This window comes from Microtus oregoni, unplaced genomic scaffold (genome assembly GCF_018167655.1).
Source record: "Microtus oregoni isolate MIOR12 unplaced genomic scaffold, Mior012 000030F_ref0000283, whole genome shotgun sequence".
NCBI lineage: Eukaryota > Metazoa > Chordata > Mammalia > Rodentia > Cricetidae > Microtus > Microtus oregoni.
Genome location: NW_024543089.1, coordinates 4392644 through 4416341, shown reverse-complemented (window position 1 = coordinate 4416341; position 23698 = coordinate 4392644). Strand labels below are relative to the sequence as shown.

The 23698-nt window shown below is 38.5% G+C and overlaps 1 protein-coding gene across 1 annotated transcript in view; it reads right to left on the bottom strand.

Moving 5' to 3' along the window:
• Adamts5 (ADAM metallopeptidase with thrombospondin type 1 motif 5) overlaps nt 1–23698 on the bottom strand; it is a 38999-nt gene that overhangs the window by 7927 nt on the left and 7374 nt on the right. Inside the window, exons 2-6 of the mRNA XM_041678650.1 lie at nt 19195–19327; nt 9918–10085; nt 2294–2577; nt 830–1013; nt 326–501 (exon numbers count right to left, since the gene is read on the bottom strand). Coding sequence (XP_041534584.1) covers nt 326–501; nt 830–1013; nt 2294–2577; nt 9918–10085; nt 19195–19327 — 945 coding nt within the window. The remainder of the gene's footprint in view (nt 1–325; nt 502–829; nt 1014–2293; nt 2578–9917; nt 10086–19194; nt 19328–23698) is intronic.

Sequence of the window (23698 nt, the reverse complement as noted above, 5' to 3'; positions counted from 1 at the left end):
TCTTTCTTCCCAATAGTCCTTTTACAAAATTTGCCTGGAAAATGGAAGTTCTTTTCTAGACTGTTTTGAAGTTAGTATCCTAATTTATTTTCCCAAACGATGGGAAAACTGCACTTCTCAAAAGTGCATTTTTAAAGCATGTACTTGTTCTGTGAAAATGTTTTTAGCCCATTGTATAAAGTTTGACAATACAGAAATTATAGAGATGAAAATGAAAACCTTTCGAATATAACTGTTCTGAAATTGCGACTGTGTTCATTTGACAGTTATAGACTTTATTCTATGAAGTAATTACTACCCAAGATGCCTACTGCTCTGGACAGACCTTTGGGGAAAAGACCACATAGTAACCAGTGCCCTTGGCTCTGCAGGTGAGTTTGCACACGTCTCCTGGCAGGACACCAGCATACTTGGGAACCCACTCCACGAATGTTTTGAGTCCCTTTGCATCAGACTGGTGGCCATTCTTGGCTGCACACTGTTCATGACGAAACGATTTACCTAGAAAACAAAACGGGCAGCATTCATAACTTACTGACTTTAAAAGAAAATGTTAATGATTTCTGTACTGAAGAGCTTTCTATGCAGCAGTGTTTAAAGTACCTTGGTATGAACATAGTTGAAAACAAAAGTGCTTTCTCCTAGCCCTTTAGAGACACTGTTGTCTGTGATAATTTAAAAATCACTCCCATATTTGATATTAATTTACATATTAGTGGATCTATCCATTATGAGATTAACGCGGCTTCTCCAGCCTCCCATGCTTATTTCTACTAAAATGGCGACTGCACACGACACGTGCTGTTACTGACGTCAGGGAGCATCGTACCGTTAGGTGGGCAGGGTGTGACATTGCAAGAGCGGTATATGGCCCTCTTTCCTGTGCAGTAGCGGCCACTGTTTCGAGGTGCTGGGTTGTTGCAATGGCGGTAGGCAAACTGTACTCCTCCCCCACATGAGCGAGAACACTGGCCCCAGGGACCCCAGGATCCCCAGTTTCCATGGCTTGATGTCTGAAATAGAAAGCAGAAGATCTTTTAACTCTGGCGGGAAAAATTTCCCACGTGTACATTGGAGTCACACGCATATATCATCAGAGTGGAAGCTAAGGCTCCAATTAAAGAATTTGAGCCCGTTTCTAGGGTTAAGCATGTCATCCGTTTCAGGACCTTGTTTCTACCAGTATAGGATCAAAAATATCACCCTAAGTTGTGAGCACATGACAAGGATTACGTCCTGTTTTCTCTGGTCATTTAATATTCTGCCTTCTGATACTGTAAAGCTCTTGTTTATAATCACAGACCCTGTTAATATTCTTTTTACTTTCATCTTGGACCAATAATAAAATGCTTCATGCTGATGGCTTTGTAAGATGTTGGTTGGTCATTTACATTTCTTTCCTTCTATTTTGTCCTAACATTCTTTGGTGCCTTTGTTGATATCACATAATCTGTCTATGAAGATTCTGCCTCATGCATGAATACATTTGTGCTGAGCCTGGCTGTATTCCCAATTAGATGCAATAGACAATGAAGGGCACCCTCAGCCTCTATGCCTACACACTCCATGTGGGAAGATAGCCCTAGGCACAAAACTCTAAATTTCTTCCCGTGGAGATACTACAGGAGGAATCTGAGAGATTATTATTATTATTATTATTATTATTATTATATTACAATATGAGCTATTTTGACTAGGAAAAAAAAAGCTCCTGATTGCCTGTTTCAGGTTGTCTGATAAGACACAGGCATGTGGACTGTGTGTTGCATTGTAAACACATGTCTTGGCAGCAGCCTCTGGGGTACCATAGCTGCTAATGTTACATGATTTTTCTGTCAGGAAGAAGTGAGCATTTGGGACAATACAAGATATGGTCAAGGAACATAGTGTCTGCTCTGTCACTGTTTCCACACAAACTTCCGAAAACACGTTCTGGTAACTTTAGTAAGAAGATTTTAAAAGTAAGCTTCCAAAATGCACCACAGAGGCTCTGCTCTGAGGTGTGAATTTGGGTTTATGCATGAAATACACATTTCTTGCCAAGAAATCCCTGTTGGTGGCAGGTTTTCCTGTGTTTGGCTGCTGGTAGGGCTGCTGCGAATGGGGAATGAAGTTTGAATAGATTATGGAAGGACAAAATCTCTTGGCTAGGAAATGAAGCCTTCTGATGACTGTGACCATGCATGTCCTGAAAAGCACTTCCTCTTTTGGGTCTTGAGGCTTCAGTTGCCAAAAAAAAAAAAACAAAAAAAAAAACAAAAAAAAAAACAAAAAAAAAAAACAAAACACTTACTGAATAATATTTTTTCTTGGTTTTGTCCACACACTTGCCCTGCAGGCAGATTCTGCCTTTCCCACAGGGCGTCCCCTCCACTGCAGGCAGCTTCTTGGTCAGGCACACCATTTGGCCTTGGCGCACCACAGCACACCACAGCCGGGCACAGACATCCATGCCAGGGCACACAGAATATTCAGGCCCAAATGTCAAGTTGCATTGCTGGGTAGCATCATAGGTCTGTCCCGGGAGTTCCTCAGGACCCAGAATCTGCTTCCGTGGTAGATCGAGCAAGCAGTTACCTAAGAGAGCAATCAAGATTTAGAATCAGCCTGGGTTTAGATTTCAAACTTTGATGATAAAGGATCTAAAAATTAAATCTTCCAGGAGGTGTCAAAGTATAACATACCTACAGGTCTGCAGAGTTGTGCTCATGGGGATGCAGTGAACAGGGTTGACGCTATTTGGATTCTAGGATTCTCTTAAAATGATGTACTCTTTGAGTGGATATGATGACGGACTTAAGACTGCCAGTGTTACTGTTCTATATATATGACTGTTTTATAATTTTCAGCCGCCGAAACCATCACAGAGGTGATGAGGAAAGGGTTTGGAGGAACTCTAATGACAAACTTTGTAGTAACTTTGCCATGTACAGCTACGAGCAATACCTCACTGATGGCATACCCCCTTCACCAGTTCTAGATTACCTCTTCCCATGTGCCTGTAGTCTGTCTCCTTGCCATCAATAACACATAACGGCATCAGAGGTCAAAATCTGGAACTTCCCCTTTTCACCCAAAATGCTTCTTTAGGAATGCAGACCCAGTGAACTGAAATCATTGCTTTCCTTTACTATACAATCAAGCATGGATGCTCACTGGCTTCTGTGTTTTCCTGATTCTTCCGACTTGATTAAACAGTCACACACTGATTATAATAGTGATAACAACTAATATTTATTATACATTCAGAGCTTTTTCCATATATCAGCTTGCAGGGAGGCTGACTTACTCTTTTTATTCATTTTAAAGACAAATCGAGAAATATAAATTGTCAATAAATATAAGTTGTCAATTTCTTATCCAATGTTGCACTCAGGGGCTGTCATCCTCCTGCCATACCACGTTGTCTCTGTTAGGCATATAGAACGATATGTCATTTCCTTTCTGAGGGGCTGACACATGTTGGTATCTTAAAATGATAGATCTTGTGCCCAATGCTACAAAGAGCTGGTCTAGGGTCTAATTATGATGACACAACCATGCACTTGTGTGCTTTTAGCCGAGCTAGTTAACCTCTCCCCAATTTATTTTAGGATTCTGTGATATGTTTACTGTTTTCACTATGCATTGTAAAGGCAGAATTGGTTTTGAAAGTTCAAAAAAGACAGAAATGGATGAAACAATGATAGTTGGTTTTGTGTTCAATCGGAACTGAAAGTCAATCCAGCAAAAGCTCTTACATATTAAAATCCTTGCTTACATCGAGAAAATAAGTGTTCAGCATATTTTGAGAGTACTGCAAACATTTTTACAACTGCGCTCAAGTTTCTATAAAGAAACACACCTATTTGTCCATCTGTGTTAGAGGCATTATGTGAAAATGAATAAATATCAAAGTTCCCATTTAACCAACCAAGCCAGAGCATTTGAAGAGGTAAAGCTCTTTAAGGCCAGCCAGAAAAAGCATTAGAAATGAGAATCTCACCAAAGAGAACTTGGAGAAAAACATCAAGTTAAAAGGAAAACATTAGCCTCAAGTCAAGAGGAAGGAATGATAGTAAAACTCCACTAAGTGTTCTCAACAGTACTGAGGAAGAGCAGGCACTTTGGAACTCTGGGAAAAATGTCATCTTCATTTTTTTTTCTTTTTTTTTTTTGAAATGGCTGCTCTGTAAATCAGAGAGAAACCTTAGCAGATTGCTGACGCTAGGACACTGGACAAATCTCAGAATCAGCGGGAATGCCTTCCAGGTCTTCAAAAGTGCTGTTTCCAGTGGTTCTTTTTTTTTTTCTCCTGAAACGTCCAGACCATAGACTGACTTCATAAGCCATGTGTAAACAAACAGGGCATGGGTCTATCTTACTAATAGTGAACCAGATACATGATCATCTCCAGATGGGATTGATACCCACCATCCTTCACAGGACATAAGAAAGGAAGCATGTAGATTGATTTTTTACTATGGGCACTTAAAGATGAAAGGGGTCTTTACAAAGTGTAATACAGTACAATTATCCAAGTACAATTAAAATAACAGTTTTTTTAAAAGAGGTAACACGGAAGTGACATTTTCTTGTTTGAAATAAAATGATTTCCTTCCTCTAATGATTGACGTCAATTTACTGATTTTTTTTAAAAAAAAATATTTGTGTCTGCACTCATTCTGCTTGATCTATAGCAAGCACTTTAGTAACTTTGTTTTATATTTAGTGATTCCCTTCTGTAACAAAATAGTACAGACATCTCTACCACATGGAAACCTTATGCCAGAAATGACAAAGATCATTCCAGTGTTTGCCTCTGAAGCTCACAGCACACAGTATTCAAAAACAATGTAATCATGGGTTATCCAGTCTGGGTCTTCCACTTTCAGAAGTACAAATGGTTTGGTGGGATACTGAAGCTAGAAATGCCCACTCTCAACATTTTAACTTTGGCCTTTATTGGAAGGCCACTGATGGTTGACTTTTCTTTTATCTGTTCTATTTGTACTTTTGGTCACTCCTTCATAACTACTTCATGTTTAAAAAGTTAATATTAGTCTGAAATTCTACCTGGGCTTTGTTTTGTTCGACTGTCAAATTGTGCTTTCCTTGTTCCCTTCCTTTCTCCATTTCTTGCCTTTCTTCCTCCCTCCTTCCCTCCCTCCCTCCCTCCCTCCTTCCTTCCCTCCTTCTTTCCTTCCTTCTACTCTCCCATTTGGTGTATATAAAATATAAAGTCAGCAGGCATATATGCATACCAGGCATGTTTTCCCATGCATACAACATTAAAAATATGAAATAAGGCCAACAACTCAAAATCAAAATATCATTTGAAATGGTTAAATGGAAGAACGATTGTTTTTCCTTGGGCTCTATAGTCCACCAGTAAATAAAGAAAGGTCCAACTTGCCTCCAGGAAATAGTACCTAAAACATTTAGATGCTGTTTAGGGCTGTCTGCTTTGTTAATAATAAGAAGAAATTATGGGCTGAGGTTTCTCATCTTTTTCTATTTTTTAGTACTTCAGTTATTTCCATCTTCTCTTGTGACACTCACGTATAAGACTGAGCATTGACCCAAATAGCTGCAGGTTGGACAAATGCAATGAATGACCCTGGAAAGTGTCTGAGACCTCACAACGCTTTCTCTGCAGCCCGTTTGTTCCTAGCTTCAGCTTCCAGTCTTTGCATACCTTCTCTGAGGTCCTCGGATGCATGTCTAACGTTAACAATGAGAAGTGCATTATGAGAACATTGCCAAAGGAACTGATGATGCTGACTGAAAATGACTCTGAACTCTGAAGCTGCTGGAAGCATTATATGGTCATCATCATACACAAGAGTGAAGGAATGAGGTCAAGCATGCTCCACAACATATGTTGATACAAAGCTATAAATTATGGCCATAGTGTATGTCTTATTTGCTCATATTTTCAAAAACATACTCTCTGTGAGAAACCAAGATATAGCAATAATAGGCTTCACATTTCTTAATTTCACCCTAAAAGCTGGCTTTATATCTTTATTGCTATTCCTATAGTTGGAAATTAACAAAGAAATCAGACATATAGCTTTCCATTTCTATTTTCTAACAAAAGTTCTTTGCTTGTTGAGTGGCTGTAACCTTAGTTCTTTAAGTAAACGATAAGAAAATTTGGGTAGCCCTCATACATTTCCCTTATCAGCATAGGTTGCTGGTGTTATTGAGCTGTACCCAAATGGCCTTTCTCATAGTTTGGCAGAGGGTTTCTGGATGTAGCAAACAAAACTATCTCCTTGGGCTCATTCAAGGTTAGGAAACCTTTGGTAAAGGAAATTCAATAACCTGCATTCCTTGCACAAATTCTCTGCCTGTGCTTACCACTATTTCCAAGGCTCACACTCCCAGCCAGCCTGCCTTCAGCTAACTCGCATAAACACTGCAACATTTGCAAGGGTGGGGGAGTCCCATGAGGCAAGGCTACTTCTGTTCCAAATCACAAGTCTCCAGATACAGTTACTTTAGAGTGTGCACTTTGGCTTCCCAGTCATAACCGAACCACTGCACATTTCTCCTTGGACCTAAATCAGGAAACACTCAGTACTAATGAATTTAAATCTGGCAGCGGTAGAGTGCTACAAATGCTCAGCTACTTATGGCTAATAATTTTAAACATAAATCAAATGCTTTGAGTTGAATTTCACTCTAGCTTCACTTGGCTTCAATACTGCTGGAGGTGAAAGTAGGAAGGATGTGATGTCACACAAAACATGTGTTTTCAGATCATGTGCTCTTTAGGCACCATCAAAACATTGGACACGTTTGGTGACAGTCCCGACTTAAACACAACATGTTTTTCTGCCTTTACTAAGTGTCTCAATTTAACTTTCCTAAGTAGCTGAAAGTCCATCTTATCTCTCTAGAAAGCACTGCATCTGGCCAAAGTCTCTCTAGGAATGAGAGAAGTATGATGGACGTCATATTGTTGATGTGTAGAAAAGTGGCACTAGGTGACTAAACAGTGTTTGTTGGCTGGTTGGTTGGTTTTAGGTCTGCTGTTTAGCGATTTTGTTACTTCTTTCTTGTCAAGTGAGCTCACTTGTCCTCAGTTGATCTCTGTCAGTTTATCTTCCTAATGCCCTTATGTGTTTCTGTAAAGTTTTAGTGACCTAGAACATTAAATTCCAACCACAAGGTTTTTGAGTGGTTACTTCATTGGCTTCCTATAAAGAAGATGTGAAATAAGTGGTATGCTATGGGGTGATGAAATGTTAGTCTTTGGACCAAGTGTGTCTTTGTGCTTGTTTTTTAATCATCTTGGACTTGGAGTGTTTCCTTGATTTTCTAAGTTAGTAGTTCAAATGTCAGTACTCTAATTATCTGAAAAAAATGGGCTTGCCAGTTCCTGCTACCATACTTTCTCTTAAACTGACTTATAGGTACTTTAAAATCAAAATTACAAAGTTATTGCATTTTTTCAGCTCTAATTTAAATAACAGAGCTAGAGGGCCACTTCTGGAATACTATATCGGGGAATGATCTTTTGACAGGAGCTGTGGCTGAGGTTGCACTGCACACCACCTTTCCTTATTCTGAAATTACCTTCATCATTATAAATGATTGAAAACATATAATTTTTCATTCTTGGTTGAAATGAAAGACCACCTAACAGAAATCAACATATTCAAAACTAAAAGTTTCTAGATTTGATTAAATAAGTAAATATTTTCTTGTCCAGAGAACCCTGGCAATTCCCTTGTTTATTTAATTCACATCTGGGAGACTCAGACAATCTTTATTAGTGCAAGCGAATATAATCTGTTTCTACTATGACTGTGTTCTTAGCTGGTCTCTATCAGAAGTTCTTTTGAATAGAAACTGATCCAAAAATGGAAGTTTTGTGAAATTAAAAACCAAGATTATAGACTTTTAAAATATAGAAATTCTGTTAAAAGGTAAAGCAATGCTGGAAGCATAGTTATTGCATTGAAAGTAAGACCCTGAGTTCCACAAATGTGAAATAAAGAAATCCTTCTAAAATTACAGCCAAGGGAATACAATTCCACACTGCTTTGTGCCCAAGCTAATATGCACATGAGGGGAAAAGCTGGCCTATTTTTGCCATCAGAATTTGCTGCCTTAACAACTTGATCCATTCATTTAGAGATGCATGTCTGAGACCAGCCTTTTAGAATGTGTAATACATAATTCAGAAGTAAAATACTCTTGCTGTTTTTTAAAATATGAAGCAGTAAGGTTAGTATCAGGAGTAGAGAGTTAAGATTCTATGAGAGAGAGACCTTCTCAGGGAGTGACTTGTTCAGTAATGATTACAGAAGCATCCACTTCAGAATTTGGCCAGCACAATAACCAAACTAAAGAGAATTGCCATTTTATTTTAGTGAAAAGGAAAAATAGATGGGTCTTGGTAATGTTACTAAGTCTTTGAAATAGAGACTGTGTTTTCCACTATTAAAGGTATTTATTTGTTATTGATAAAAATAATTGTGGTTTTTTTTTGTATTCTTGTTTTTTGTTTTTTAGGAATGGCTTTGCTTTGCATCTAAGACTGCCCTGGACCTCACAGTCATCTTGTATTAGGCTGCAGAGTGCCAGGTTTACAGGTTTGCACTACCATGATGCTAATATCAAAAGAACTTCCAAGCAAGGCTAGAGATAGATTACTTTTAAGGTTATGAAATGCAAATTCTAGAATCCATGGGAGATTTACCAGTTCAACACTAATATAGGGAAGCATGAAGTAAAATGAACACATTTTGAGTACACAGCATAAAAGGCACTGTGTAGAAAGCATCCATGAATTTGAGATGAATTTAATTTATTGATTGTTTTGGCACTCTTTAGTTGAAGTTAAAAATGCCTAACACATTGAGATATCAGGTGATTATAAATCAAAACTTTTTGAAAATTAGGGTAAAGATTAAGGGTATAGATTCCCTTAATCCTGCTTTGAACAATGACTCATAGAACATTTATGGAAATTGTTATTATCTTCAAAATCCAAGACTTAGCCACCTTTTTCAGAAAGAGACACCCTTTAAGAGAGCAGAAAGAAGACAGAACATACTCTTTCCTGAAAGCTGGGGCAAGTTGAATTCTATGATCTCAAGGATTCCTTCCAACTGTGCACGTCCAGCCTGCCTCATTTCTATGATGCTAAAACAGTAAAAGATGAGAGGAAATTTGCAGCAGCTTGTTCTGTGGACTACTTAGGGGGCAGGATTTATTATTTCTAGAAATTATGACTTCCTCTGTACTTTCATATGACTTACAGCGCTAATCCTAGTCTTACAGAGTTTAATAAAGTATGTTATGTTCTTGAACTGCCTGTAAAGGATAAAGCCAGCAAATTTCCTTTGAAGTTCTTAAAGTCGCTTCCCACCATGGTTTTGCTATTTTTGTCCTGTAGTTTTTATTCTACTTCCAGGAGAATCTGTTGTCAGGATGAATTCAAATTTTTCTAGTCAATGAATATCTAAAGAGCTTCCTTTCCTGGTTTTATGTTACTATAAAGAGAATCCAATAGAATTATGGATTCTTAACCAAACCCTTATAATAGACATGCAACAGATGATTCTGAGATACATTAATACCATGAAAGCCAAGATGTCAACCAATGTTCTCACAGGAACTTACTGGTGAAAGAGGAAATAAAAGCTAGGTTTTCAGAGCACCCACTGCTAGGCGTTCTGTGTGGTCTTCCACACAGTTTCCCTTTTGAACTTTTTAAGTCAACAGCAAAATTACCATAGCTGTAATGCCACCAGGGATGCTAGCATTGTATGCCAAGAGGCAATCAATTTGCTTGCTTCTCTTCTGAAACTGTCTGAGCAACCATTGTCTCACAAGATGACTGGAGCATTATGAGGCCATCATGATGCAAAAATCTGAACCTGTTTTCATGAATCTCTGTTGTCCTTAAAGCTACATACCATGACCATCATCCAGGAATTCTGTAATGGTGGCTGAAGTGCATTTAGACCATGGCTTGGATGCATCAATGCTGGTGAGGATTGAAGACATTAAACGCTTGTCCTCTGTGGAACCAAAATTCTCTTCACAGAATTTGGAATCATCATGGGAGAGGCCAAGTAAATGTCCTAGGGAAGAGAAGAGAGAGTGAAAATGACATGAGAAAGAAAAAAAATGCCGATTACAGATGACTCGAAAGTTCTACTTCCACCTAACAATACATTACCAACCACATCTTCATTTTTTTTTGGCACTTAATCAATGGTGACTTTAACAGTCTGCATATCCAGACTGATCCTCAGGTCATATGAAAGCTGCATGATGTTATGAAGTAGTTGCTTTTGGGTGAACATTTGGATGAAAATTGAAAATGTAAATGAAGTAGATAATCCCAAAGTCCATCTGGATCACATATGCTCACTGACATGTAAAACCTCATTTAGAGTCATGAATTTCGGAGGCCTCTATGGGATTATGTCATAGCCCTCACCACGTATTATTTTTACTGTTAGCATTCTGCCTTCTCTGATCAACTGCAAGCCTCAGAAGATCTAAGTACATTTCCCACATCTACAGCTAAAACCTTTTTATATGACTTAATGCTGTGCACACAGCAAACAGTAGATGGTTTTTGAATGTCAATGACTTCTGTTTTCTTTGTCAAGTACATAAGTAATACTCTGAGACGACCCAAGGAGAGAAAACAAATAAAAAGTACCATTTAGATACTTTCTTGTTGTGTAAAATATCATCCCTCTTCACACGTTGTTTATTATAGATATTTAGTGAATTGTATATAGTTACTAGTCTCACAAAGAACCTCTTGAAAATATGGTCATCTATATTGTATTATGGTTAAAAAAAACAATTTACTCATTTTGGAGTGCCAGACATGGGTGAAGAACAGGATGCCAAGAAGATGAGTAATGGTTCCAAGGCACCTGGCCAGGATGTGTGTACACTTAACTCTTCCTTCTGTACTTCCTGAAATCCCAGTCTAGACCATTGCCCTCTCATCTATCCAAGTATCAGTTCTCAGAGTGTGTCAGATTACTTAGATTACAAGAATCTCAAATTGCTTCTTGTTATTCAATTTCATTTTTTCCATAGCCTAAGGGGTACATTGACATTTTTCTATAAATCTAAAAGGCTTTTTAAAAAGAGTTGAAGTAGGTAGTTATTTCAGCTAAGCTTTCAGAATCAAATAAACTCCCCAACATCAAGAATAAGACAGTACAGCAGACTGGTCACTTTTCCCCTCAGATTCTTATACAGCAAATGCAGGAACACTGGCCATCTGATCAAGAGTCCAGTCAATGCAGAGCAACCCAGCCCAACAGAGATGAGATCCTCGCTCCACATTCCAGCTACTTTGGGCCAACTTGTTAAATCACTGGCACCTCATAACAAAATTATTCCCTGTGCAGCTGTCTGCTCTTGTGCTTGAAGTGAAATGACTACGATTCAGTGACCTTCCAATTCTCCACATATTCATGCTATTTATTTGATTATTGCCTTCAGCAGCATTTACAAAATTTATCAGGCAAGCAAGATGTCTCTGAAAGTCTCTCCATCGCACCTCATGCTGGGAACCATTTGGGAAGTGTGTCCCAAATAGCACAGGAAGCTAGATCGCCCCTCTCATTTGTCAGTGGTGTGCAGAGAAGTTTTTCAAGGGTGTCACCATCCACAGAAAACATTTTTATTAAGATTGTTAAAAATTACCTAATCTATCCAGCAGTTGCTGAGAATTCACCCTGCAGTCCCTGGATTTTTCCAAGGTAGAAGCTTTAACAGCCAGCACAGTGGAGCCTGCCTGGAAGCTTCATGCTGGGGATTTGTATTGTGTCATGAGAAAAGAAAGAGGGAAATGTGCCCAGTGGAATTTCCATCGTGGGATATCTCATCAAATCCATGGATTACATTTGGCAATATGTGCTTTTTGCATTATATTATCTAAGATTTTCACACATGTGTAATGAAGCCAGAATTTTTCCTTCCAAATTGATATAAATAGCATTTTCCAAAAGCATTTTTATTAGTGCGTCAAGGGATTTTCACTTCATTTGGAGGGTGTATTTTGGATTTATGGTTTAAAAGATATTATGTGTGGCAAACATCAGATTCACTTTGAGGAGCTAAAGGAAGGGTCTCATTTTTGTTTTTGTCACACATAGTAGTAACTCCTATAAACTTAAAATTTTAAATAATATCAATCAGGCAGTTTGTTTTGAAAATATTTGGCATGATTTAATAAATTATTTAGTGTGCTATTTGATATCATACAATGATTTTTATCATCGCTAAAGGTTGCCACAAAAGACAGACACATATAAGCAAGTTCAACCAGAACAGATTGCTGATTCGAGCACTAAGAAATCAAAGCTCCATCTCTGCTGCAGCTTAAAGGAGATGAGAGTTTTGTAAGAATCCTCCAATCAGGCAGAAATACTGCCTGAGGACTGGCTGGAAGACTGAGGTTAAAAACACTCCATCTTCCATAGAGAAAAGCTGTTTCTTGCCTGGGGAAAGCATGCTCTCTAGGGCTGCAGGAGTCATGACTCTAGAAGAACAGGGAAGCACCCCACAAACAGGTGGCCAGTTCCAGAGCAGCTAGACTCAGGGTACAGGGAGGGACACATGTGATTTTCCCTCCAGGGCTGGGCAGGAGTCGAAAAGGAAGAACAATGTGAAGGGTGTGGGATGCTCTTCAGGGAAGATGTGACACACATACTGAAAGTCGCAAACAGTAAGCGCAGTGTGTGTTTAAAGCCTGTGTCACCAGTCATGATGTGAAGACATTTAATGTCAGTCTGGAATTTGCCAGCATTATTGAGAACTGAATGATACATTACATACAAATGCCTGAGGTGCTTGCAGAACAGGTGACATAGTAGGGCAGTGCAAATCCAGAATCTGGGAAATTTAAACTCTGCCATCACAGATGGCAGTCATGGCTTTCAAATAGCTGTGAAGGGAACACAAAATACATACCCATGGAAATGCAGACTTTTTTTTTTAAAGACAGTTTGTAATTATCCTAGGCTGGCACTAAATTTAATCCAAAGCTAAGGACGACCTTGAACTTCTGATCCTCAGTCTCTGCCACCTGAAGGCTGGATCACAGGTAGGTTATCCAGCTCTTGCTTTATCAAGCACTGGAGACGGGACTCAGGACACCGTGAAGGCAAGAAGAGCTACACCAACTGCCACATCTCCAGCCAAGACACATTACGTTCAAGGGGACCGCTGGGTTGGCTGCTCATTCAACTCAGGTATTACTGGGCAGCACTGACCTCAGGAAGGAAACGGAGTGTTTTGCTAAACTTTGGTCTGCAAATTAAACAGAATTTCAAGTTCTTGTCTCCTGTTCCCAAACTAACCAATAATCAAGGGAACACAGCACCACATCCTACAAAAATGTCCCAAGAAGCCCTGTAATGTGTTTACTTGGGAAAGTGCAGCTCAGAAAAGGCATCTGTTTCTTAATGAGGTCATGTTTTTCATTTACCTAATTTTCCAGCTGGGATTATGGAGGTGCAAGAAGGTCTGGCCAGGAGTTGAAAACTGAGTCAACAGCTCACAGGGGACAGAATCTAGAACCACCACAGAGAGGAATCATGACCTCCAATAGCTGTACGGGACATGCTCTTCCTAACATGGACATTTATATTGAGGTGATAACACTTGGAAACACCCCTTTAAGAAAACATTGTGTAAAAATGATCAATGTGGTATTGAGCATGTAACTTAGGAAGAGAAAAAAAATTTACTCTTTTACCCTATGACGATCTCTTCATTTAAATGAATTTCCCACTAAACAATCTCCAAAACTCATTATGCAGTACTATTAGAATCTTAGATTCTGGAACCAGAGGGCTGAATTTGAATCTGACCCTTGAACTATGCTAGTTATGAATATTACACAGGTCTTGAAATTTCTTTGAATGTTAACTTCCTCTTTTGTTGGGTGCTCCATTATAGTATTTAATTTTTGCTGTGCATGTGTGCTGTGTGTGCACATGTGTATGCTAGTATATGTGTGCCTGTGTGCACATGCCTGTGAAAGATTAGAGGAGAATTTGGCTCATGTTCTTCTGGCACAATTCACCTTAAATTTTTTCTTTGATACCTTGTCTGTAATTGGCCTGGAATGCTCCAAGTGGACCAGTAAAATCCAGGGGTCTCTGCCTCACTAGTCCTGGGATTACAAGTATGTACAACAATGTCTGATTTTGTTTCTGGTTTTACTTTAATGTGGATTATGGGCATTGAACTCATGTCTTTGTGTTTACAAGCATACACTTTACCAAGAAGCTAGCCCTCTGTTAGTATTTGTGACAAATTTTAATATTACTAAGTACTTTGAATTGAGAGGGAGAGAACAATGCCCTAATTTGAAAAGAGAAACAAACCACATATTATGACTGCAATTTACTTTTCAATGCCATGCTCAAGTAGCTGGTGTCAACCTATGTGGCAAAAAAATTAACAGGCCTGCCCTAGAGAAACATGGATTGGGCTAAAATTTATTTTTAAAGTCATAGTAAACATTAAATTTCGCAGTGCTAGAGACATGTAACCCATACCTATCCCTACCATTTATCCCCGGTCCAAGAAAGACATGTGAGGTGTTAATTCAAGTATGACAGCAAATATGCCAAGTCTGGTTGATTAAAGTGACACGTCCGAAGATAAATAATAAGTCGAACCCCGGCTTTTTTCTCACTTCACATCTCGCTTGCCTCGCCGACGGAACATCTGATTCTGCGGACTTGCCTTTGGTCTACCAAGTGTTTGGGGGAAGCGGACATGCAGTTTCTTAAAACATAGGCTTGTTTAATCTAGCCATCTAGGGCAGAGTCACACTCTGATCAGCACAACCAGGGCAGCCTCCAACCACAGCACAATCCAGGCAGACCCCTGTTGTGTCTCAACCACTTCCTCAGTCTGGCTCTTTAAGCTGCCTAGTTTCAACTTAGGAAACACATTGCGGTCTCTCTCTGTGGAGAAATTCACTTAGCACATTTTATAATTAACTACTATAACACAAACCCTTCGTGTGTTTGGAAATTATGAATTTCATTAATCGCAATAAAATCCTATTGTTCCCCTTAGTATATTAGAAGCTGGCTCAACATCAGTAAAATGGTTGTCTTTAATGACCATATGTGCAGCAGGTGAAATCTTTATTATTACAAGTCTATAATAAAAGCTTGACAACTTAAAAATATAAACTTAGAATGTAAACTTACATCAACTTGAAAACTTTCTGCCGTTCTCATTTGGATTGTAAAATAGCTGTAAACACGTTCCTGCCTTCACCCAAAGCACTTGGATGATTTGAAGCAACATTCTGAAATGCTCTAGCAATTGAGTCAGTATTTACTGTGCACAGCCTAGAAGGCAGAAGGCAATTAAAAACTGCGTATGGGTCTTGTCCATGTTAGTGAACATTGCTCTTGCAGAAGCCTGTAACCAGTGGTATTGGCATCAGGTAACTATGTAATTCAACTTCTTGCACTTCATTGTTCATTTGATTTTGAGATTGAATGGATTAGCAGATGACAGGAGAGTCCCAGCTAACAGGTAAAACAGGCAAGAATTTCTCAGAACGGGTAATCTAACCCATGCTGCTCCACGACCTGCGCTGTAGCATCACAAGGTTTCTATTGTTTGTGTTTTTTCTTTTTCTTTTTGAGACAGAGTCTCCCTATATGACTCAGGCTGGCTTGAAACTGACCCTTCTGTGTCAGCCTTTGCAGTGTTAATGGTGTCAGTGTGCCATTATGCCCACCATCCCTTTTTTAATCTTATGTGCTAATTTTCGACTTAAGAGTTTTTTTTTTTTAATGTAGACTATGTGAGGGGAGAATTTTTTGATTTCTTTGTGCATAAAAGGAACTGTACCCTGTATTTGAAACCACTATATACAGCAAAAGAAAGTGTACAACACTCTATGAGATCCTTTGTCAGTTAATAGAAGCTATTCTTAATCAAATACATTCCTTTATTTCCTATGAAAAAGACAATCTATGCTAGCATTCTGAATTTCTAGTTTATGTTTTCAGTGCAGGAGCACATTGACAGCATTTGTTTGGAAAGAAGGAAACTGCACATTTTGGAATGAGATTCAAGCAGATTCTAAATACTTGAAAGCCACAGCTTGAAAATGATATTTTTTATAAATACATTGACTGTGTATATAATTTCCACATCTTAAAAAGTAACAAATACATAATAAAAGAGAAGGTAGGAAATATCTAAGAGTAGAGCATAATTAAAATCTAGTCCATGATTAGCATAGGTTGAGCTGACAGTTCATGAAACAATTAAGAAATAAACACTGAACAGATTGATGAGTTAAGATGTTTAGAGATGGTCATCCACAGAGATAAAGTCTTAGGTAGGATTATCACTTCTAAAACTTTAAAGCTCACATTGTATAACGTATCTTCAGAATATTTAGGTAAAATTAAAATAGAATAAGGAAGCTATTAAAGTGAAATTAATAAGAGATTTTTTATTAAAAAAGGAATAAAATCCATATTCTTTGGACCTTTGGACTTTAAATATCTCTTTAGGCCATTTGCAGTACAGAAATGAAAACTAGGCAGACAATATTTAACTGGAAAATGAATCACAAAGAGTTATAATGAATCAAAAAGAGATAACGCAATCAAGAGATTAAAGGAGACATCAGGATGTAATGATATACAAAGACACAGGTTTGATGTAAACAGACTGCTTATTTATTCTCAGCTGCCCAGACCCGAATAATCACACAGAAACTATATTAATTACAACATTGCTTGACCTATTAGCTCAAGCTTCTAATTAACTAACTCTTACATCTTAAATAAACCCATTTCTATTTATCTATGTATTACCACTAGCCTGTGGCCCACCGGTAAGTTCCTGGAGGCGTCTGTCTCCTTCGGCAGCTACATGGCGTCTCCTTGACTGCACCTACTCTCTCTCTCTGTATCTTTGTTTGGACTTTCTCTCTAGCGTTACTCTGCTGAGTTGTTGGCAGAAACAACTTTATTCACCAACCAATAAAGCAACACATATACAGACGACATTCCACATCAGTTTGACTCTGCATATAAGCGCTCACTATGCTCCTACATTGTTCTTCTGTGCAATTATGCCTGTCCTTTTTTGCCTGGCTCCGTGTCTCTCACTGCTTCATCAGCCTGTACAACTCAGAGGACTTGCTGAAGAATTTAGGAGGACAGGGAATGTGATTTAGACACTCTAGTCTAGGTGGTGTGGTATGAGAGTCAAAAGAAGCAAGGAAGGTACTTTGGAGAAATATCAGCATTTCTCTTGTGGGGAAACCTGCCAATTCTGTCACTCTGTGTAAAGGAGAGGAGGGCAGAAAAAAGCAGTAGCCTTCCTTAAATAATGTGTGATTCACTATAGTTTATTATTGGTTGGCCATATAGGGACAACAGATATATCAAGGTGTCTAAATGACCTGGATGAATAGGATTTTGCAGGAAACTGAAAGTGACTGGGCTTCATCTCAGCACTTTGGATTACGTGAAAGATGCTCAAAATGTTTTGAAACGAATTAACATCAATAATGGTGTGGGATTGCTGTTTTCATCAAAGAGTTATATTTGATGCTAAGGAGACTGTCGGTACATCAATGTGAGGATCAGAACTTGAAATACAATAGTTGAAATGCAATTACTTAATTCTGGTCAACTGCTATAATCTTTGGATTCACAAAATTGTCCCTTTCACTAGTCATTATTCAGCTCTTCAAAAAAATGTGGTTAGTAAACACAGATTACTAGGAAATTGTGGTAGAAATTTTAATTTTTACTTAATAGTTATGACTGTAGCTTTAACAAGCTGAATCTTTTAAACAAAAATATTGAAAAAAATCTAAATGCAATGATGACTGAATGATTCCTTGCACCACAAACAAAGATGCAAAGAGGTTATGCATAAATTAAGAAAGGGAATGAGATATTTAATTGATGTATGTGGATATGAATATAAGTGATACCCTGATGTGGGATTCCCCTCTGTATGCTATGAATATGTTTTATTACCATTGATATTGAAGAAGCTGTTTTGGCCAATGGCAGGCAGGAAATCTGAACAGAGGTATAAAGAGAAAGTCGCCAGAGTCAGGGAGACAACCTGTAGCTGCTGAAGGAGAAAGATGCCAACTTCCAGCCAGAACTTTACCAGTAGGCCACAGCCTCGTGGTGATACACAGATTAATAGAAACGGGTTAATTTAACAGTTAGCTAGAAATATGCCTCAGCTATTTGCCAAACAGTATTGTAATTAATATAGTTTCTGTGTTATTACTCAGGTTCTTACAAATTAGTAGTCCCTGCCTACAATACCCACTTTCTACAATCCACCCGATTTAGTTCCTAAAACAATTCCATATAGAACGTAGGGCTCTCCTTATATTTTAGAAATGAAGGAAGGTCTCAAAGAGTTTAATAATAGAATGATTTGACACAGTGGGAAAATTACTTCAGTAAGAGACAAAGTTGTATGTATCTGATTATAACATTTTTTCCTAAGTACTAAGTCAGTTTCTTGTACATCAGTTTCCAAGGTTAGTGGTTAAAGTTTCTTATCCCAGGAATATAGATTAACTGTTTACCTCTGCCCTCAATTTACAGTTATAGGATTTAGAAATATTTGGTATACTAAGCAAACTGAATATGTGATATTATAAAGTAAACTATGCTGAGAGCCAGCTTGGATCCAGCTGCCTGGCTACTGGGAAGGAGACAGGAATATTTACCTCAAGCTGCTGGTTCCCTTTGACAGGAACCTACTATTACCACCCAGGATGGCACAAAACATGTTAAATTTCTGTGCAAACTGATTATCCTTGGATGAGTCAACACTGTCCTGAATAACTTCTAAAAGGGACACTCTGCATTCCATGGGCAACTGTGACAAATTCTGTCTAGGAGTCCTTTAGGGATGCTTAAAGAGAGAGAAAAAACTCTGCAGCAAGTTTCTCCTTAACGTTAAAATGGCACTGTCAAAAGGAAACATCTACTGTGCTGCTGACTTTGCCTTCCTTTTCCTGCATTAGTAAACCCTGAAAGTTCAAATGTAAACAAATGTAATACTCAATGGTACATCTGAACCAGAAGGAATCTGGAATTAATTGCCAAGTATTTTGGGTCCTGTTGCAGCTGTTACAAGTGTTTGATTTGGCGAGGGAAGAGAAAAGACGCTGCGTACCAATTTCATGAGCCACAGTGAAAGCTGCGTGGAGACCATCATCTTCAATCACAGCACAGCTGCGCTCCGGAGAACATATGGTCCCAACGTCTGCCATTCCCAGGGTGTCACATGAATGATGCCCACATAAATCCTGCCCGGGAGAAAGAAAGAAATCATTAAAATCAATTTGCATCCAGAAGGAGCCACCATGGACAGCCACTTGCTCACCCCAAATGGCAAGACTGGGATATGTTTATGGTGTCACCTGCTCAGTGTTGGAAGCCTTCCAAAGACAAATTCAAAGCAGAAACTCTTCTGAGCTTCTCTGCAACCCAGAAGCACAGAAGGATAAAGAAATTCAACGACATTTTAGAAGATGTCATGATTACAGTTTGCCCATTACAGTTTAAACTTTAGAGCCTTAAAGCTGCAGTCCATACACAAATGCCAAGGGTTGCATGTGTTCAGCATAGCAAAGTCCAATATTCTCCCCTAAATTCAAGCTGAACTTCTTAGAAGAGAGGGCAAATAATTTGTTTTCTGTTTGAGTCCATCTATAACCACAGATTTGTGATAGAATATACATCACAGGGACATTTGTATTTATACATATATTTGTGTATATGCATACATTTAGTCATTTATACAAGAAACAAACTAAACTGAAATTTATGTGAATAACTTTACAGAAAGAAAAACTCTTATTTGTCCATTATTACTTGAAAGATCAGTTTCAAATTTCCCAATTGAATTGTAATTTCATATTCTGCATCTTCAGAAACCTATGTGGGGGTCACACACAGCTTTTTAAATCATTTTATGCTTATTTATTGTGTGTGTGAACATCTATGTACCATAGTGCACATAAAGTTGCCAGAGGACAACTTGTGGGAGTCAGGTTTCCTCTTCCATCATGTGAGCCTCGGAGATTAAACTCAGTTTGTCCCAGTTGGCATCAAGAACCGTTACCCATTGAGCCATTTTGCACATAGTTTTAGTACAGTGTGTATCAACCTCATTGCACACAAGAAAACGTGTGATACAAGTATGTTGTGCAGGTAGACATGAGTGTATTCATTTTATTTTTGAGAAGTGTCACAGCTTCTAAGAGATTCTCAGAAGCATAAATGGTCATATATTAATTTTTAAAAAACATTTGAAGAACATCAACAGGACACTAAAGAAGTGAAGCCTGAAGAATATAATAGAAGCTAGAACTTTTGACATGTACCATGTCTAATAACATTCTCTTTAAGTGTTAAACTAAGTATTAAGTAGACATAAAGATTTCTTGTGTATATTTATGAATGTCATTAAACTCAACATATATATTTGCCAACCAAAAGAATAATATAGCATTCCTAAGTAAGCCATACATTAATAATTAACCTTGAAAAGAAATTTAAAATAATAGTTTTGAAAAGTATTGTTTCTATTATAGCTGTCATCTGTTCACAACGTGTATTCTACAGTAGGTACTCAACCATTTGAGTAATTAAACATTTTTCTAATTAAGATGAATAGTGAGATACAGTCAGACTCCATGAAATGGTCCCCATACATCTTTATTGTGCTGCCTGCTGGTAGGACCTAAGCTGCCTCAGGCACCCAGGTGCAAGGTGGTGTTCCTACATGTCCAGTGTATAGACTCAGGCCCAAAGGCACTCCTCCTTTCTCTCCCTTTTGCTATATAGAAGTCCAACAAAGGTGAGCAAGATTTAAAAGCTATACCCAATTCTCAAATCTATGTTTCTAGGTCTTTCTTGTGCTGTTGCTACTCAGTTGCCACAATGTTATTATAGTTCCAGATAATGAAAATCAGCTTCTTATCAGCCAGCAGGCTGTGAATTGCAGCCTCATGTCAACAACACTGCCCTAAATGTCCCCGGGCATCTTTTCTTGTCATCCCATGCAATTCCAAATTACAGCAGCTAAGAACAAATCAGTGGTTTTAAAATATTGAAACTCAAGTAGTCTTTTGCATAATAATTTCTATTTGGGAAAGCAATACAGTATAACACATTTTTAATCCTCTCTTTCATCATTTTAGCAATTTTAGGAGCAGAACCCCAGTCATAGTTAAATCCGTACACAGTAGGTTATTTTTACATTCACATATGTTTTAAACCAAGATTTATGTTTATAATCATAATTTGGAGTTGATTATCTCCAAATAGTAAAATCCAAGAATTGACTTCCACTCCTGTGTCACTAATCAGCTTGGAGCCATTGCAGAAGGAAATGGCCTTCCTGTCCCCAGTGGAGTGGAAACCGGAAGTCTATTATCTCTGTTTACTGCTAATCAATTGCTCATTAGAGGCCATCAGCCCCCTTGTTTTCTTTGAATTGCATGAAATGCATTTGGCCTTTTGCCATGGAAATTGTGCATGTGACTAAATGATGAACAGAAGCACTTGCTGTTTTTTTAACCATACTGATTAAGCCCCTTGACGACACCGCCATGCCATTCTACTTCAACAGCTGTAATTATAAAGCGGCAAACTTTCCATTTCTCTCACGTACTTTCCAACATTTTAGTGCAGTTCTCTTTTCACCCGAAGATGTACAAAGAACATAAGGGCATTGCGAGCCAATGTTTTTCTTAAGGTATGAAGACTATATATCAAACTATTAATATAGAATATCGCATCCATACCTTTTGTTTTCTGGTGACCCTTTACAACAGTTAGCCTTCAAGTTGATAGGATTTTTAAAATCCAGAGGAAGGGTAAGGATAGTACTGGGGTGATCACATATTAATGTATACACATTATAGCATATATAGTGACATGTCTTCTAAAATTGAAGGCAAGAGACACTAAAGCAGGCAGCTCAGCATCTATGAAAGAGGTAACTGAATTAAAAGAGTTGGCAAGTGGTTTTTCTGCTTCCTCAGCATCCATCACAGGGCAAACTATAGATTTGCTTTTCTGGCCCTAGTTATCTATGTAGGATCAATAACTTATTATTATTGGTTATTGAATGATACTGTGAAAGACTGAGTAAAATGTAAGTGTTCTGAAAGTGTTAGGGGAGTTAACTGTGGTCCCATGGTGTGGTGTTAGCCAGGTTACAGGACGGAGACAGTGGTTTTGACTTCAAGATATATCTGAGAGAGTCTTCAGGACCAAAAAGCTTCCATAAGGAAGTCATTAAGCCTGTTACTGTCGGAGGGACCGTGAATATGTGAATGTGGGGATTGTGTGACTTTTCATGCCATTCAGAAATACTAGTAGTGCCCCCACCAGATTTGTAGAGACAGAGAAGTGGATGGGGAGGCAACAGAACATGCCACCTAGAACTTCAGGGCTCAGAGGGGAGCTTGGCAAACACCTGTGCTTAGTACCGGATGGGAAAAGAGGCCAAGCACTGAGAGGGCATCGCTATCCAAGCAAAGAATGTCATAGAAGTGGAAGAATTTCTGGTCTTGATTGAGTGATTGTTTTTCCATGCAGTAAAAATTTTCTGAGTTAAGGAATTGGAGGAAATATACATTCTGATAAGGGCAGATACCTTCCCAAAGACAGCAGTAGCAGTCACTTAGGTCAAAGAAGAACACTTCATATAGTATTATCTACTTGTCAGGCCAGCAGTGAAGTTCAAAGCAACGGTAAGACATCACAATGTTTGAGATGCCTGCTCATCTTTCCATACAATTCTGCTGCAAAGAGACTTGTGGCAGAAGAATTAACACTAGGATCTATATTTTAATCACAAGTATCATACACACATATATACTGATATTTATACATATGGATTTGCCTTGCGGATTTTTCATCCCTGACTACTCTGTACTGACTGTGCACATTGGTGATTTCTGTATTACAGTCTCACACATGCATACAGAAGGCAAAGCTCAAATGCTGGTTCTCAGGAAGCATGGTAGCTTAGTGAGCTCCCGACATGGAAGTGTGGCGAGGAAGCAAACTGACACGCTGTGATGAACAGGGAGTTGCGTGTACCCAGAGGGGTGGATAGACCCTCCTTGAGAGAATCAGCACGGCTTCCACAGGATTGGGTATAATGTTCTGAGAAGGTCATCTTAGCAAGGTAGGACTCAGGAAAGCAAGCTCTGACTTGGGAATGACATGACAGGACATTTGCTGAGACTACAGTATCAAGAGTTTGTAGTGGACTAACAGGGAGTCTGGAAGAACAATCTGATTGAAGAATTTTAAGAGCAGACATCACTCTGATAAGTATGAGGTAAAGAGACAGGAGATGAAGAGAAACAGAAAACTGTGGACTGAGGGGAACAGGTGCTTGGACCAGTCCTTGATGATGGTGAATGTAAGGCTGATTTTTTCTGAGATTTCAAATCTACTTATAAGACACAATTTACAAACAATTTATGAATTTTGAGACAAACGTTCTTCACATCATTCATGCAAGGGCTCCAGCTACACCTATAATGGTATTAACTTAAAACATCTGAAATATAGACGAAGAAATTAAAGATCAGAAGAGGTAAGCATGCCAGTCTTTAGCTTCAGCACAGTGAAGTTGAATTTTAATTATAGCT